This window comes from Stegostoma tigrinum, chromosome 19, assembly GCF_030684315.1.
Source record: "Stegostoma tigrinum isolate sSteTig4 chromosome 19, sSteTig4.hap1, whole genome shotgun sequence".
NCBI classification, from domain to species: Eukaryota; Metazoa; Chordata; class Chondrichthyes; order Orectolobiformes; family Stegostomatidae; genus Stegostoma; species Stegostoma tigrinum.
Window position 1 is genome coordinate 25822713 of NC_081372.1, and position 16825 is coordinate 25839537.

Genomic DNA, 16825 nt, shown 5'->3' on the forward strand with positions numbered 1-16825 from the left:
TCAAAAGGGAAGAATAGACAGAAAATATATATTTCAAACGCATATCTAAATCTGAAAATATTCGTAGCACATCTACGAGTGTCGCCCATACAGTACTTATTTCGAGAGAACATTAATTGACACACTGCTGTACAAGGGTTTAACAAAACAAAACATGTAATTGTAAATTCTGTATTCCAAGGTAAAGGCAACGTGCTTTGTTGCAGACTAGAGGCGTGAGGCGCAGTAAAAAGAGCCTAAACGCTGAAGACTGGCCCCTCTGGCTCGATTCTGAGCCCGCGCAGGCGCACTCCGCCGCATTCCTAAATGGGACATCTGGCCGTGACATCATTGATTGGCCGTCACCCGAGAAACTTTTGTCACTACGTCCAATCAGGTCAGCGGGTGAGAAGAGGAAGAGGAAGGGGGGGTTGGACCAGGAACAGAGACCCCTCTGGAGGCGCATTTCCAACAGTACACCATCACCTAGAGCGGCTCATCCGGACCCTAGAGCCGGCCCCCAACCTCTCACCAAGTGGCATCAAATCCAGCCTATCCAACCTGCAACAAGCTGTACTTCACAACTAGATTCGCTGCTTCAGTAGCAGTGACCATGCCCGGCCATCAGATTTATTGATCCAGACGATCTATGTAAGCTTGAGTTGCAATTTTATTTCGGGGGTGGTGAGGAGATTCTCCGCGAAAAAAAAACACCGAAGTGCTCACTCATTGAACCCAATTCCTCCCCTTTTTTTGAAAAGGGGATTTTTACGGAGGTGTACAGATTCTCCACGCCCCCCCCCCTCTTCTTTCTACATGGCGAACAAAGCGATCGATTGGGAGTGCAGCGGGGATCGCGACATGTACGGTCACTTTCAGGACTGGTGTCTGAGGACCTACGGGGATTCTGGCAAAACAAAGACGGTCACTCGGAAAAAATATGACCGGATTGTGCAGCTCCTGAGCGGAGTCGAGCTCAGCTCGGTTGATAATGCAAAATTCAAATTTTGGGTGAAATCGAAGGGATTCCAGCTGGGGATGAGCGATCAGAAAAAGGGTGCTGCCGGAAAACCAGCGGTGTACGTACCAGTAAAAACAACGGTTAGTCTCCAGAGTGGGAATTTTATTTATTTATATCTTGTCAATAAATGTTTTGTCTGTCTTAAAGTCTGGACAGTTACTGTGCTATGTTAATATTACCTTTGAGACGGCCCTCTCTCCGGCTGTCACGTACTGATTTGCATGACTGCTTAGTGTTGAACACCTGGCCACTGTCTCCGGGCAAAAATAAGGTAAATGAACGGTCGTTCCAAATATTGGAACCCGACATCAGAACTTTGTCCAGCTCCGATCTTAAATTATTGTTGGATCGTTTCGGAAGAAAACAGATACAGTTGTTATGGCGATACGGTTGTTATGAACTCAAAATGAAGATGAAATCTATAGCTCGATATATATGTTCATTGAACTGCAAAATTATATTACAAAGTAAAAACCTAAAGAACTGCGGATGCTGGAAATCAGAATCAAAAACAGAAAATGCTGGAAAAACTCAGCAGGCTCTGGCAGCATCTGTGGACAGAAATCAGAGTTAACATATCGGGTCCAGTGACCCTTCCTCGGAATGATATCGCGAGTTTGTTTGAGTTCCCAAAATTACGTCCTTGCCGGCATAAAACAGAATCTGTTTGTAAGAGGAACTCAGTTGCGAGTCGTCTATTTCCTTTTGTTTTTGGGAGGTTAATAATTTGTGGAACAACTGATAAGAATTTATTCGGGATACAAAAAAAAATGAAGAGCGCAGAGCCATAGGTCGATGTTCTGGAATACCGTTCTGTAGTGATGAGCTGTCGTGATGCCCCCTGGCACACATTGACTGTTTCCTGCTCATTGTACCCATCAGTCTCTTTTTTTATTCTCTCTCTACTAATTTGTATAATGCTTTTATATAAATTGCTCTTCTGTTTATTTTTCTGTTTGACCGTCTTTCCATGTCTGTGTTCCATCTTCGCCTCATTTTGGTTATTATTGAATGCCATCTGAAATGGCATGGTTTCTGTGGCTAGTCTCCACCTCACTGTCTGACATACTCGTGTCAGTTAGGTCTTATTTTGTTTTCTTATTTGGAAGAAGGAGGATCCTTTCGCTTTATCTAAAACAAGTGGCAGTTACAGGAGACCGATTTAAATGTCAATCCTATTGATCTTAAAAATAGTGCTCAGTCTTGCTGTTAGTTTCCATTCCGTTTCGTTGTTTCGTCTTGTTTTAATTATCCCCACCCCCTCTCATTTATTCAGCGTTTCCCATTGCTCGCTGTAGTTACTAATTAGTCTGCATTAGCACTCTCCTGACCAGGTACATTGCACTTCGATGAGCGGTGCAAAACACCTAGTTGGCTAGTTCATTATAATTAGCTAAATGAGCCAGTCCCCGGACAGCAGAACAGCGGAAATCACAAGTGAAAAACAGAAAGACACCTGGGACTAAAACGAATTAATAGGGGAAATTTGGAACCAAATCTCAATATATTTTTCTGATTTGATATTTTGTGTATATAGATATACGGATTATTGACACATAATAGACATATGTAGGTACATCATTTAGCGCTAATCTTTTGCTTCTTTCAAAAGTAATCACGAAATAGGTAACATAGACGGCATAGAAGTCAGGTTGCGGTACATTGGATATACTTCGTTGCTTGGCAACAAGCTCTTGCGTCCCAGCTCATAATTCTGCGGGAGACCAAATGGAAAGTGACAAATTGTGCACTTCATTTTTACAGAGGGTTCTCTTAAATAAGCATTATTTCGGTTGGAAGTATGTACACTTTTAAAAAGTTAGGTTTTATGCACAAGCAGTTATTAAATATTGACAATAGAAAGGATCCACGCAAGCAGTGAGCTAGTGTTTGCTCTTTAGCAGATGTTATTGTGTCTTTGCTGTTAAGTACTTAAACGTACCGATTCGGTTCGGTTGACTGAAGTTAAATAAATTTCCGGGAATCTTTGCATAGTTTATAAATTAAATTAATAATGTATAGGCTCGAAAACTGTTCCAGTTTTGTTTCATACTGTTAGGTAGTGCGGCTTTGACACTCAGAACTACTGTCCTTTAGAGTTTTGAGAGCGATAGTGTGACATGTGATCCATATGTAATTTGGCAAGCTGAAGAAATATTTGATGTGAGGGAAGTGATCGGGTCACTGAATGTGATTTTATTTGCAGACATTAGCTTAGATTCAGCAGAGATAATAGGAACTGCAGATGCTAGAGAATCTGAGATAACAAGGTGTGGAGCTGGATGAACACAGGAGGCCAAGCTTTCCTGCTCCTCTGATGCTGCTTGGCCTGCTGTGTTCATCCAGCTCCACACCTTGTTATCTTAGATGCAGCAGTTGTCTTAAGAGGACTCCACTTAGTCAAGAAGTTAAATGCTTTCCTACCGAGGTACGACGTGGTTGGGGCCATTCTGAGGGAGGGTCACTGGATTCGAAACGTTGACTGACTTTTCTTCACAGATGCTACCAGACCTGCTGAGCTTTTCCAGCAATTTCTGTTTTTGATCCCTATTTACAGCATCCGCAGTTCTTTCGGCTTTTGTTTCGTGTGGCTGAATGAGTCAATCCCACTTTCACATTTAGGATTCAGGATTTTCATTGCTGGTTAAAGGATCTCTTTCCGTGATTCCATTGGTTTTATAATGGCAAGCGTCAAATTTTCTTCGTTAAAAATTTTCTGGGATTGGGAGAGTTTTCAGAATATTAGGGATGTAATTGTGTCATCCCTACATTTATAATGAGGCCCATTGGTTCACGACTGCCAAATAAGTCCAATTCAGTTTAGTAGACGAATTTCACAAACGTTTCAAGATCCGACTTCTTCATTTCTATTCAGTTACGAAGAGAAATGGAAATCAGTGGCCTTCATCATGCCAAATCCAACTCAGCTTGTACCTGAGCAATAACTTTGTTCCAACACAAATGTATGTTTAGAACCTACATTGTTATCTCACAACTTTCTTTTTATGACAGCTAAGTAAATACACAGAAAGGTTTTAGGTCATACTGTCAACGCGTGTTTTTTCCCTATGTGCTGATTCACACATCTCTCATTGATTATGTAGTACATCTGTTTGATTCAACAAAGATAAAATCGACGTTTACACTAAACTGTATTTATTGCAGCATAATATCTCGATCTATATACGAATCTGTTCAAATAACGCTAAGGGAATTTTTAATGTACAGATAAAATTGTATTCGAGCTCCTCCTTTGAAGTTCTGACATGCCACAATATATGGAATTATAGCTAGGAAGCAGCTCTTTGCACAGCTCCATGTTGCATGTTGTGGGATTAGAGCTCGCCTACCAGGATCCTACTTCTTCATCTAGACACTGGCGTTACCATAGAGACACTCATTACCTGTCTGCCTGGCAGAGTGGACCCAGGCACTCGGCTCCAGTCGCCTTTTCAGGAATTAACTTTAATGGGAGGCCTGCAATCATGTTTTCTCCCCCAACAGTGCTCTCTTTACGGTTATGCACAGGACAAACGGCCCAATGTGGTTAATTAAACAAACATGAAGGAGCTACAATAGGAGCACCCAAACACAGCGGTAGGGCAAGTTTGACTGCCCACAACTCGTCCGAGGCCCTTACATCCCCCGATAGACACTAAAAATAATAAATTTGGCGCAAATGTATCTGACAGAGTGACACGACATGCGGAGAAAAAACAAGTCTGATCGGATGGGGGAATACAATATAAAAATGAAATTTTTGATAACACAAAACATAATCACAAACGAAATAAAACAGTGTACACATAAAACCGCAATTTCAGAACAGCGAGAGAAAATTGAAATTATAATCGTGTATTAGTTTAAAACTCAAATTTAAAAGGCCAACTTTCTTGCCCACGTTTTCTGACACAGTTACTCTCCAGATTGATGAGAAATTAATTTTTCGTCAATTGGAATATTAAAGGTCCAAACAGGACCCAGGCCTAAATAGACAAAAGGTAACTGAAAACAAACTCAGGAAAAGCCAGTACATCTATGCTAATCAGGTTACAGTTGATGCGAAACGAAGACAGCCAGGCAACATTTCAGGTCTGAGAATCTCTCAGAACCTGTGCTTCCCGCCTTTTGCTGACTTCTGTTATGTCGTAGAGTGCTGTGCAAAGCTTACTAAATATGTGAGGGCAGAAATAATACTGTTTGAAACAAGTAACATAAATTCCAAGGCTGGTAAAACTAAAAGTGCGAGTTTTTGAAGAAGAGGGAAACAAAAAAAAACCCCATGAATTCGTTAAATTATCTCTGTGAACCTGTGTTGGGACGGTATGGTGCCTCCGATCCTGCATTTCATTACTTAATACCGCCATTCCATTACCAGCAAAATTAGAAACAAATATAGATTATGTACAAATTTAAATAGATATTATAAGACCCACTGGTGGTTTTAAATGTTCATAATAAGAACAGGAAATGCTGTGTATTCTCAGCAGGCTTCGTAACACCTCTGGAGAGAGAAACAAAGTTAACATGACTCCAAATGACACCTTTGTTTCGCCATAGATGAGGCAGACTTGCTGTGTTCTCCAACATTTTCTGAGAAAATCGGAGACGCAATGGACTTTTTGCAAGTGAAAGGAGGAAGGATGGGAAGAAGAATGAAAGGGAAGGTCCGTGAAAAGCTGGAAGGAAAGAGAGAATAAATAACAGAAGATTTTTTGAGAAGCCAAAGTGCCAAGGACAGGAATAAAAGAAGTCTCTAGAAAAGGTGTGAATGGGAGGGTAGCAACTGTCTGAACAGCAGGGTGAGGGGGAATGATATAAGAGAGAAAGAAACAAAATAGATCAGAAATTACTATCTAAATTGTTGAACATCAATGTTGAGTCCAGAAACTATGATTTGCTATTTCTCAAATCTGAACTGAGTTTCATTTGAAGCAGGCCAAGGACAGAAAGATGAGAGCAGAAACAAGGTAGCCATTCTTTTGCTTAATTTCTGACCTTGGCCTTCAGCAGTGTTTCAGTAAGGTAAACACAAACTTGAATAACAGCACTTCAGAACAGAACCAGGGTCACTGTCTAAAAATAAAGGATCTCCCATTTAAGACAGAGATGGGGAGAGTTTTTAAAACTTTATTGAATGTTGAAGCAGGCTCAAGTGGCTGAGTGGCCTAATTCTGCTTTTAATTTAATTTCTACATGTCTTTTGATTAAGCACTTTATGTCCTTCAGGAGTCAACACCAACAATTTCAGATCATAATCTCTGCATCCACTTTGTTTTGCAGTTTTATTTGTGCTGGTTTGTTTTTCTCTTTTTTCCTTTAATGATTCATTTACTCTGCATTTGTATGTCTAGTAGCATCTGTGGAGAAAGAAAGAGTAAAACCTTTCAAGTCCACAATGACTTTTCTTGGAACTGAAGTCAGCTAGGAAAGTGATGGGTCTTATGCTATTGAAAAAGAGAGAAAGAAGAACAAATAGAACAGATGGTGGCAGTGCCCAGAGCAAAAGGCAAAGGAAATGCTGATGGTAGTGAAAAAACATGCAGAAATATAGTTTCTTCAGTTTTGAAGAAGAGTCATTGGACTTGAAATGTCAATCCTGTTTTTCTCACCAGATGCTGCCAGATCCGTTGCATTTCTCCAGTACTTTCTGTTTTTACTTCTGATGACAAATCCTCCCTTTTGTGCTCTTCACATCTTCCACTGTCACTTACTCAAAACCAATTTCATGTCAGAATGTTCTCAGTTCTGAGAAGGTCACAGACCTGAGGCGCTAACTCTGTTTCTCATTCCATGGATTCTGCCAGACCTGCTGAATATTTCTGGCATTTTCAGTTTTTCTTTCAAATAGCTTCTGTTTTAATTCTTGGTGCTTCATTGAAAGAAAATGCATCATCCTGGAATTAGTATGATATTCTTTTGTAGCAGTTTTAACAGACATTTAACCCATTCATTTAGTTAGTGATTACATGAGAATCAGTAGATTACAAAAGACTGTCATAGTTTTAAGCATTTGTTTGTTATTACCAACAGTCATTTTCAGCTTACAGAACCCTCCTCTTGAAAATTATAAAACCATAATACTTCTAACTTTATTTCTGAGATTGTTTCATTTGAATTGTCATTTTAATTTAAAATGTTTAAACATTCTTCTGAATTAAATAACAAAAAGAGCAAAAGAGAAGTACAGCACAGCAACAGGCCCTTTGGCCCTGCAAGGCTGTGCCGATCATCATGCCCCAACTAAACTGAAAAAAAACCTACTCTTGTTCTGTCCATATCCCTGTATTCCCTCCCTATTCATGTAATCTTCCTGATGCATCTTAAATGTCACCAAGGTACCTCCTCCCACTACCTCTTCGGCAATGTGTTCCAGGCTCCTACTATTCTCTGTTTGGAAAACTACCCTCACATCTTCCTTAAATTATCCCCGTCTCACCTTGAAGCTGTGCCCCTTTGGAATTGAAACTTCAACCCTAGGAAGAAGCCTTTGACTATCCACACTATCTGTGCCTCTCATAATTTTGTAGACCTCTATCAGGTCTCCTGTCAGCCGCTGGCTTTCCATTGAAAACAGTCCCAGTCTTTTTAACCTTCCCCCATAGCCAATGCCCTTGAGACCAGGCAGCATCCTGGTGAACCTTCTCTGCACTGTCTACAAAGCTTCCACATCTTTCTGGTAATGTGGCAAACAAAACTGTGCACAGTACTCCAAATGTGACCTAACAAGTGTTTTATATAGCTGCAACATGATTTGCTAACTCTTGTACTCTGTGTCCCAGCTGATGAAGGCAAACATACCATATGCCATTTTAATCACCTTGGCCAACTGTGTTGCCACTTTTAGGAAACTGTGGACCTGCAAGCCCAGCTCTGTTTGTATGTTAATGTTTAATGACTAGATTAGATTCCCTACAGTGTGGAAACAGGCCCTTCAGCCCAATAAGTCCATACTGCCCCTTGAAGCATCCCACCCAGAGCCATCCCCCTATAACCCACACACCCCTGAACACTAACGGCAATTTAGCATGGCTGATCCACCTAAGCTGCACATCTTTGGACTGTGGGAGGAAACCGGCGCACCTGGAGGAAACCCACGCAGACACGGGGAGAACGTGCAAACTCCACACAGACAGTCACCCGAGGCTGGAATCAAACCCGGGTCCCTGGTGCTGTGAGGCTGCATTGCTAACCACAGAGCCACCGTGCCGCCCTTCCAAGGGGTTCTGCAAATTCATGGTATAATTCACATCTAAATTTAATCCTCCAAAATGCATCACCTCACATTTGTCTGGATTAAATTCCATCTGCCATTTCTGTGCCCAAGTTGGCAATCTATCGATATCCTGTTATATCCTTTCACAATCATCAGCACTATCAGCAACTCCACCAATCTTTGTTTCATATACAAACTCACTAATCAGACCACCCACATTTTCCTACAGATCATTTATATCTACTACAAACAACAGAGGACCTAAGACTGATCCTTGTGGAACACTACTAGTTAACGGTCTCCATTATGAAAAACACCCTTCCACCACTATCCTTTGTCTTCTATGACCAAGCCAGTTTTATATCTATTTAGCCAGCCCATCCTGAATCCCATGTGATTTTAATTTTTGTACCAATCTGCCACGTGGGACTTTATCAAATGCCTTACTAAAGTCCATATAAACTACATCCACAGCCCTTACCTCATCAATTATCTTTGTCAGCTCTTCAAAAAATTTTATCAGGTTGGTAAGACCTTCCCTGCACAAAACTATGCTGCTGGTCACTAACTAGTCCATTTTCTTCCAAATGTGCATGTATCTCATCCCTTAGTACTCCTCCAAGGGTTTCCCTACCATAGATGTCAGACTCATAAGCGTGTAATTTCTTGCATAATCCCTGCTTTCTTTCTTAAACAAGGGAACAACATTGGCTAATCTCCAATCCTCTGGGACCTCGCCTATGGTCAAAGAGGTTGTGAAGATATCTGCTAATGCCCCATCTATTTCTTCCCTTGCCTCTCAAATTTCCTGGGATAGATCCCTTCTGGCCCTCGGGATTTGTCTATCTTAATGCAATTTAGGATACCCAGAACTTCCTCCTTCAATATATTGACATTCTCAAGAGTATTCACACACTCATCCCTGACCTAAACATCAGTAATGTTCTTCTCCTCGGTGACTACCAATAGAAAGTACTCATTAAGGATCTCTCCCACTCGCTGTGGCTTCACACATAACTCCCCTCCTTTGTCCCTGAGTGGGCCTACTCTTCCCCTTGCTACCCTCTTTCTTCTAATATATGTATAAAAAGCTTTGGGATTCTCCTTGAACCTGTTTGCTAAAGACATTTCATAGCCCCTTTTCCTTCCTATTTCCACATTTAAGTTCCTTCCCAATTTCTCTACACACCTCAAGGGCCTCATCAGCCTGTAGTTGCCTTGGCCTATTGTATGCTTCCTTTCTTCTTGTGACTAAGCTTACAATTTCCCTTGCCATCAATGGTTCCTGTATCCCGCCATTCCTATCCTTCAATTTTTCAAAGCCAATCACGTCCTGCGCTATAATTAACAGGTCTATAAAAGCCTCCCCCATGCCTGACATAGATTTGCCCTCAAATAACTGCTCCCAATTCACATTCCCAAGTTCCTGTCTAATTTGGATGTAATTGGCCCTTGCCCAATTAAGCACCCTCACCTGAGGGCCACTCTTGTCCAGGGCTACTCAAAATCTTATAGAGTTATGGTCACTAAGCCCAAAATGCTCTCCAACTGAAATATTGATCACCTGTCTTGGCTTATTCCCTAGTACCAAGTCTAGTATGGCTACCTCTCTGGTTGGATTGTCAACATACTGCCTCAAAAAACCCTCCTGGACATATCTAACAATTCTCTCCATCCGAGCCCCTGGCTATAAAGGATTCCCAGTCAATAAGAGAAAGGTTGAAATCACCCACTACAACTATCCTGCTTTTTCACACCCTTCCAGCATCTGACTACATATCTGCTTCTCCTGTGAGCTGCTGGGAGATCTATAGTAAACTGCCAACATTGTGATTTCACCTTTCCTATTCCTGAGTTCCACCCATAATGCCTCAATGCAAGATCTCTCCAATGTGACTTCCCTCAACACAGCTGTGAGGTGGTCCCTAATCAGTAATGCTCTTTGGTTTTCCTCTCTGTCCCATCTAAAACAGCGATATCCAGGAATGTTAAGCTGCCAGTCCTGTCCCTCCTTTAGCCATGTCTCTGTAACAGCATTAACAGCTTAATTCCATGCAGTAACCCATGCTCTTGCCTATTATATCTTTTGCATTGAAGTAAGTGCACTCAAGACTTCCAGCCCCTCTGAACCCTGTGACTTCCCTCTGCCTACTCTTACTCTGCGCTGTGCATATCTCAGTCTCACTTTTGTCCCAGTCCCTGCACTTATTTGCTTGTTGTTCCCATTCCCATCCCCCTGCCACACTAGTTCAAACCTTTCCGAAGAGCTCCAGCAAATCTTTAGCACATTAAACAAGGAACATCATTGTGGGTCAGATGTTAGCACTGTGATTTGAGCAAATTTCTGTAGTATCAAGTGATGTGCTTGAACGGCCTATTTTAACTTGATGCAATGTATTTGAGTGCATTTAAACACATAATGACATGAAATAGCAAGATAAAATGCAAGAAATGTTCAGAAGGTCATGAAGTACCCGTGTGAGAGAGAAACAGAGAGCGGATAAATGGAAAGAGTGGTTGTGCCCTGCAATGGTGAACTTAACATTCAGTCAGGAAGATTCATCAGCAGCAGCTTTCTATTGTAAGATGATAGATTTGAATAAAATCAAATCTGTTGTGCAGGGAGTACTTTCACAGCATTTTTGTTGGTAGCTGAAGAAACCAATCTGTGAAGCAGGTTCTGTCATAAATTTTTTAAATTCATTCATGAGATGTAGGTGGATTAGTCTTCTCCAGTGTCACACCAATGCCACCTGGAAACTGGAGGAACAGCACCTCATATTCTGCCTTGGACACCTACAACTCAATGGTCTCAATGAGGACTTTACTAGATTCAAAATCTCCCCACCCCCGACCTCATCTCAAGACCAGCACCGCGTTCCCCCACTTGACTTGTCCATCTTCTCTCCCACCTATTCGCCCCTCCCTCCTCACTGACCAACCCCCATTCCCACTTCCTACCTATACTCACCTTGACTAGCTTCATCCCCGCCTCCTTGACCGGTTTGTCTTCTCTCCCATCTATTCAGTCCACTATCCACCTTCTATCACCGACGCCACTCTATTTATTTCAGAGCCCACTTCCCCTCCACCATTTCTGAATAAGGGTCCAGACCCAAAATGTCAGCTGTCCTGCTCCTCTGATGCTGCCTGGCCTGCTGTGTTCATCCAGCTGCACACCTTCTTATCTCAGACTCCAGCATTGGCAGTTCCTACTATCGCTGGGTTAATATTTGTTGCATGACCCTAATTGCTGTTGAGCTGAGTTGTTTGCCATCATCTCTATTCAGTTCCCACGTATGAAGTGGTTAACAGGTGTCATTGTCTGTTGTTTTTGGTGTTGGTATCCATTGTCAAGCTGATATAGTCACAGATTTTCATGGTGGAATACAATAGCCAAGAGATGATGTTGTCATTTTCCTCTGTTGTGACTCAGGGGCAAGAATAGATGTTTAAGACCTTCATATCATGGTTGGAAGAATTCTTGAAAGTTTAAAAAAAACTGGATGCTGGAAATCAGTAAGAAAAACAGTAATTGCCAGAAAATTTCAGTAGGTCTGGAAGCACCTGTGAATATGCAACAGAGTTAATGTTTCAGGTCCAGCTCTGAAGAAGGGTCACTGGACCCGAAACATTAACTTTGCTTTGTCTCCACAGAGGATGCCAGACCTGATGTGCTTTTCTAGCACTTTCTATTTTTGATCTTGAAGATTCCAGCTGCCTGACCACACAGACAATCATACAGTCAGACAGTCACACAGCACAGAAGAGGGCTATCAACCCATTGAATTTGCACCAACTTATCTTAACACTAATCCCACTTGCCAGCACCTGGCCAATAAAGTGCTCATCGACTTACTTTTTAAAGATTGTGAACTTTTGCACCTCTACTACCTTCCAGGCAGTGCATTCCAAATTACTACCACCCTCTGGGTGAAAAATGCTTTTCTCTGATCCCTTTGAAACCTCCTGCGCTTCACCTTAAAATTATATCCCCTTGTTGTTGCTCCTTGAACTAAGGGGAACAGCTGTGTCGTATCCACGCTGTCCATGCCTCATAAGCATATACACCTCAGTCAGCACCCTCTCATCCTTCTCTGGTCCAAAGAAAACAACCCAAGTCTATCCATGTAAAATGCTCCAATTCAGGGAACATTTTGATGAATCTCCTTTGTACTCACAACCTTCCCACAGTGAGATGATGAGAACTGCACACAGTACTCCTGCAGTGGCCTAACCAAAGTTTTGGACAGGTCCAACATCATCTCCCTGCTTTTATAATCAAATCCATGACTAATAAAGGCAAACTTCCCATATGCCTTCTTAACTACCCTACTGCCTTAACTATCCTGTCACCTTAAGGGATCTGTGAACAAGCATTCCAAGATATCCCTTGTACTGAGCTCTCTAATCTCCTAACATTCAGGGAGTACTGCCTTGTCTTGTTATTTCAAAATTGCATCACCTCACATTTTTCAGGATTAAGTTCCATCTGCCTCTGATCTGCTCATTTGACCACAGGGGTTGGAGTATACGAGTATTAGTCTTACTGCAACTATACAAGTTGCTGATGTAACCATATCAGGAGTACTGTGAGTAGTTTTGGTCTCTTTATTTAAGGAAAGGCATCATTTCATTGGAGACAGCTCAGAGAAGATTCATGAGGATGATCTCCAGTGTGGAGGAATTGTCTGATGAGCAAAGGCTAAACAAGGTGGGAATCTGCTCACTGGAGTTTAACAGAATGGGAGGTAATCTCATGGAAATATATAGGATTCTTAAGGGGCTTAACAGGGTAAATGCTAAGAGAATGTTTCCCTCTCATGGGAGAGTCTGGAACTAGAGGGCATAATCTCAAATTCAAGGGATGTCAATTTAAGAGTGAAATGAGGATGAATTTTTTTCTCTCAGAGGGTTGAGAGTCTTTGGAACTCCTTGCCGTAGACATCTGTGGGGGCATAGTCCTTGTGTATATTTAAGGCTGAAATAGATTTTTGTTCAGTAGGGGAGTTGAGGATTATGGGGAAAATGCAGGAAAGTGGAAGTGAGGAATACCAGATCAACCTTGAACCTGTTAAATGACAGAGCAGACCTGAGGGGCTGAATGGACTATTCCTGTTCCAATTTCTTAGGTCTTATGACCAGCCCATCTATATCTTCCTGTAAAATAACACCTTCCTCACTGTCAACCACATGGCCAATTTTCATATTATCCACAAACATACTTTTCATCCCCCTACATTCTCATATATATCATTTATATACATTACAAACAATAAGGGACCCAGCACTGAGCCTTGTGGAATGATCCTAGATTCTAACCTCCTGTCACACAACAGCCTCCTACCATTGTTAATTGTTTCCAACAAGTCAGCTAATTTTGCTAATTTGCCAAAGTATCCTGCATCCCATGTGTGATCAGTTCCCCATGGGGGGATATTGTGAGAGACTTTGCTGAAATCCAACCAACTACATCAACTTCAGTAGTGTCATCCACATACCTGATGACCTCCTTGAAAATTCTATCAATTTGTTGGACATGACCTCCCACTGACAAACTTATGTTGACTATTCCTGATAAAACCTTGCTTCTCCAACTGGAGATTAAATAAAATTCTTTCCTTCAGAATGTTCTCCAACACCATTGGTATTAGACTCACTGGTCTGCCATTCTCTACTTTATCTCTACCACAATTTTTAAGAAGTGGAACAATTTTAGCTATTCTCCAGGCCTCTGGGACTTCCCCTGTAGCCAGATAGGTTTTAAAAATTCAGGTCAGAGCCCTCTAAAATTTCCTCTCTTGCTTTCTGTAGCAGCCTGGGATACAACTCCTCCTGATCTGGGGATTTGTCCACTTTGAGCCTGCCAAAATCTCCAGTTTCTCCTTGCTCCCTATGTTAATCTGCTGAAAAACTCAGTCCCTCGTCCTTCCTACACCCTCCTCCTCCTCCCAAGTGATTACAGATGTAAAGTACTTACTTAACGCCCTGCTAATGTTCTTCAGTTACAAATATTGCTCCATTGGTCCTTAATGAGTCCTACTCTTACCCCAGTTATCCACTTCCCCTTAATATGCTTATAGATATCTTGGGATTCTCCCTTTTCTTCATGTCCTTCTTTGTTCATTGAATTGCTTTCTTAAGATTTCTCCTGCACTTTCTATATTCCATTAGGGCCCCCATTGATTTGCTCCATCAGATCTACCAAAAGCCTGTTTTTGCCTTCTTATCCAGTCCTGAATGTTTCAAAACATCTAGGGTTCTCTGGGCATTTTGCTCATACATTTCGCCATAAAGAGAACAAGTTGGGCCTGTACTTTCCTCATTTCCTTTTCGAGCACCACCCACACTTCTGCTGTAGATTTTCCCTCAAGAAGCTTTTCCCAGTTTGCTTTGGCCGGATCCTGACTTATTTTAAATAAAATTTGCCTCGATCCAATCCAAAACTATTTCTTTTGTAGACCAGATTTTTTCTTTTTCATATAATTTTAAATTGTACTGTATTGTGGCCACTACCACTAAAATACTCCCCCAGTGCCACCTTGAACATCCTGTTGGCTTCCTTCCCCAGAATTAGATCCAGCACTGTGCCATCCTTTGTTGGTCCTTCTGCACATTGGCATGAAAAGATCTCCTGAATAGACTTCATGAAATTCACCATCTCTCAATCCTTTACATTAGAATGTCCCAAACAATGTTGGGAGTTTGAAATATCCTGGTATAATTATCCTATTACTGTATTTTTACACACCTCAGTGTATTGTCTAATTATCTGCTCCTCTGTTGTCTGCTGACTTTTTGAGGACTTATTATACATTGTCCGCAATGTGGCTGCCACCATTTTGTTCCTAAACTCTACTCATAGAGCCTTGTTTAAGGATTTTTCTAAGATATCATCCCTTTTTACTGCAGTAATTGACTTCTTAATTAACAATGCAACATCACAACCTCTTTTACACCCTCCCCTGTGTCTGAATATCCTGCATCCTGGAATTTTGAGTTGTCAGACCTGCTTCTCCCTGAACCACACCTCTATCATGGCAATACTATCATAATTCCACTTATCAATCCATGCCGTTAACTCATCTGTCTTACCTTTGATACTTCTTACATCAAAGTAAAGGCCATCCAATCTTGCCTTACTCTCTTGAGACTCAACATGGCTGGTCTCTCTGTCTTGATTTCTTTACTATAACATACCGCGTGTTGATTGTACTAACATTCTATATCATACACCCCTCCCCACCTCCCCAATCCCTGCCGCTGAACCGTTGGCACAGTCAACACGGTGGCTCATTGGTTAGCACTGCTGCCTTACAGCACCAAGGACTCGGGTTTGATTCCATCCTTGAGCAACTGATTGTGTGGACTTTGCACGTTCTCCCCATGTCTGCGTGGGTTTACTCTGAGCGCTTAGATTTCCTTCACAGTTCAAGGATGTATAGGTTAGGTGGATTAGCCATCAGAAATGCAGGGTTACAAGGTGGGTCTGGGTGGGATGCTCTTCCAATGGAAAACATGTTTTGTTTGAGGAAAATAAAACTGGCATGGAAAGTATTTTGGAAAGGACATGTGTGGCAAAATCTGGGAGAGACCTTCCAGGATGTTGGATGGGATGAAGTGTAAACAAGTTAATTGTGGGAGTCATTGGATATTATGCCAGATATTGATCTACAGTCTATATTCTGAACAGGAGGTATGTAATTGTGGAAGATGGAGATGGACCATTCAAAGTTAAGGGAGAGGTAAAAATTTGGAGCCAGTTGGGTGATATCTTCTGTAGTTTCGTGAAAACGCAGGAAATGTAACTTTTAACTATATCAAAAAAGGTGTGTAAAAGCTGATGTAGGACTAGAACGAAGAAGGTTCCATGAAATTCACAAAAAAGCAGGCATAACTAGGAGCCATACAGTTTCCCATAGCAACACCTGTTATTTAGGGCAAGCAAAAAGAGTCAAAGGAGATGTAGTTCAATTTAAGAACAACTTCAGCCACAAGGAACAGGGTCATTCGAAAAGAACCGGAGGGCACAAAACCTGTCCCAATGAGGGCTGGTGGTGTAGGAAGACTGGATGCCCATGGTAAAAAGGAATCAATTTAGGACAATGAAACTAGAAACTGTTAAAAGTAGCAGGGTGGCCTGGATAAGGGAAGAGAAAGTTGAGTTGAGACAGAAATAAATTCAGTGGAGAAAAGTGATCTGAAATTATGTATCTACCACAGCATGAGTCAGATCCTATTCTGATGCTTAAACATACTTTGTGAGACATCAATGGTTGCACTCTGCATTGTCTACAATATAGCTCCTGATCAAAGTCTACCTGGATTTTAAGGAGTTTTTAAAAACACTGAAAAATGGCATATTAATAGAGCTGATAAATCCATGGCCGCATATTGCTGACCTGTCAACTCAATGTCATGCATCACAGATGCAGGTTTGAGATAACAATTATATATGACAGCAATCATAGCAAAACCAATGTTTCAAGATTTGTAGACAACGTTTCCAATTATTCATCTGGACCATCTTGCAGAAAGGAAGTATAATTAGCAAGTGAACTTCAGGATGGATAAGTATGAAGTAGTATGTTGATGTGGGAAGAATAAAG

General features: G+C 41.5%; 1 protein-coding gene across 2 annotated transcripts in view; it reads left to right on the plus strand.

Moving 5' to 3' along the window:
- The first annotated feature begins 478 nt into the window (after positions 1-478).
- The window catches only part of nol4lb (nucleolar protein 4-like b), a 349022-nt gene continuing 332675 nt past the window's right edge, over positions 479-16825 (plus strand). For both annotated transcript variants that reach the window (XM_048549775.2, XM_059652784.1), the window contains exon 1: positions 479-1080. In XM_048549775.2, coding sequence (XP_048405732.1) covers positions 796-1080 — 285 coding nt within the window. In that variant the 5' untranslated portion in view covers positions 479-795. The remainder of the gene's footprint in view (positions 1081-16825) is intronic.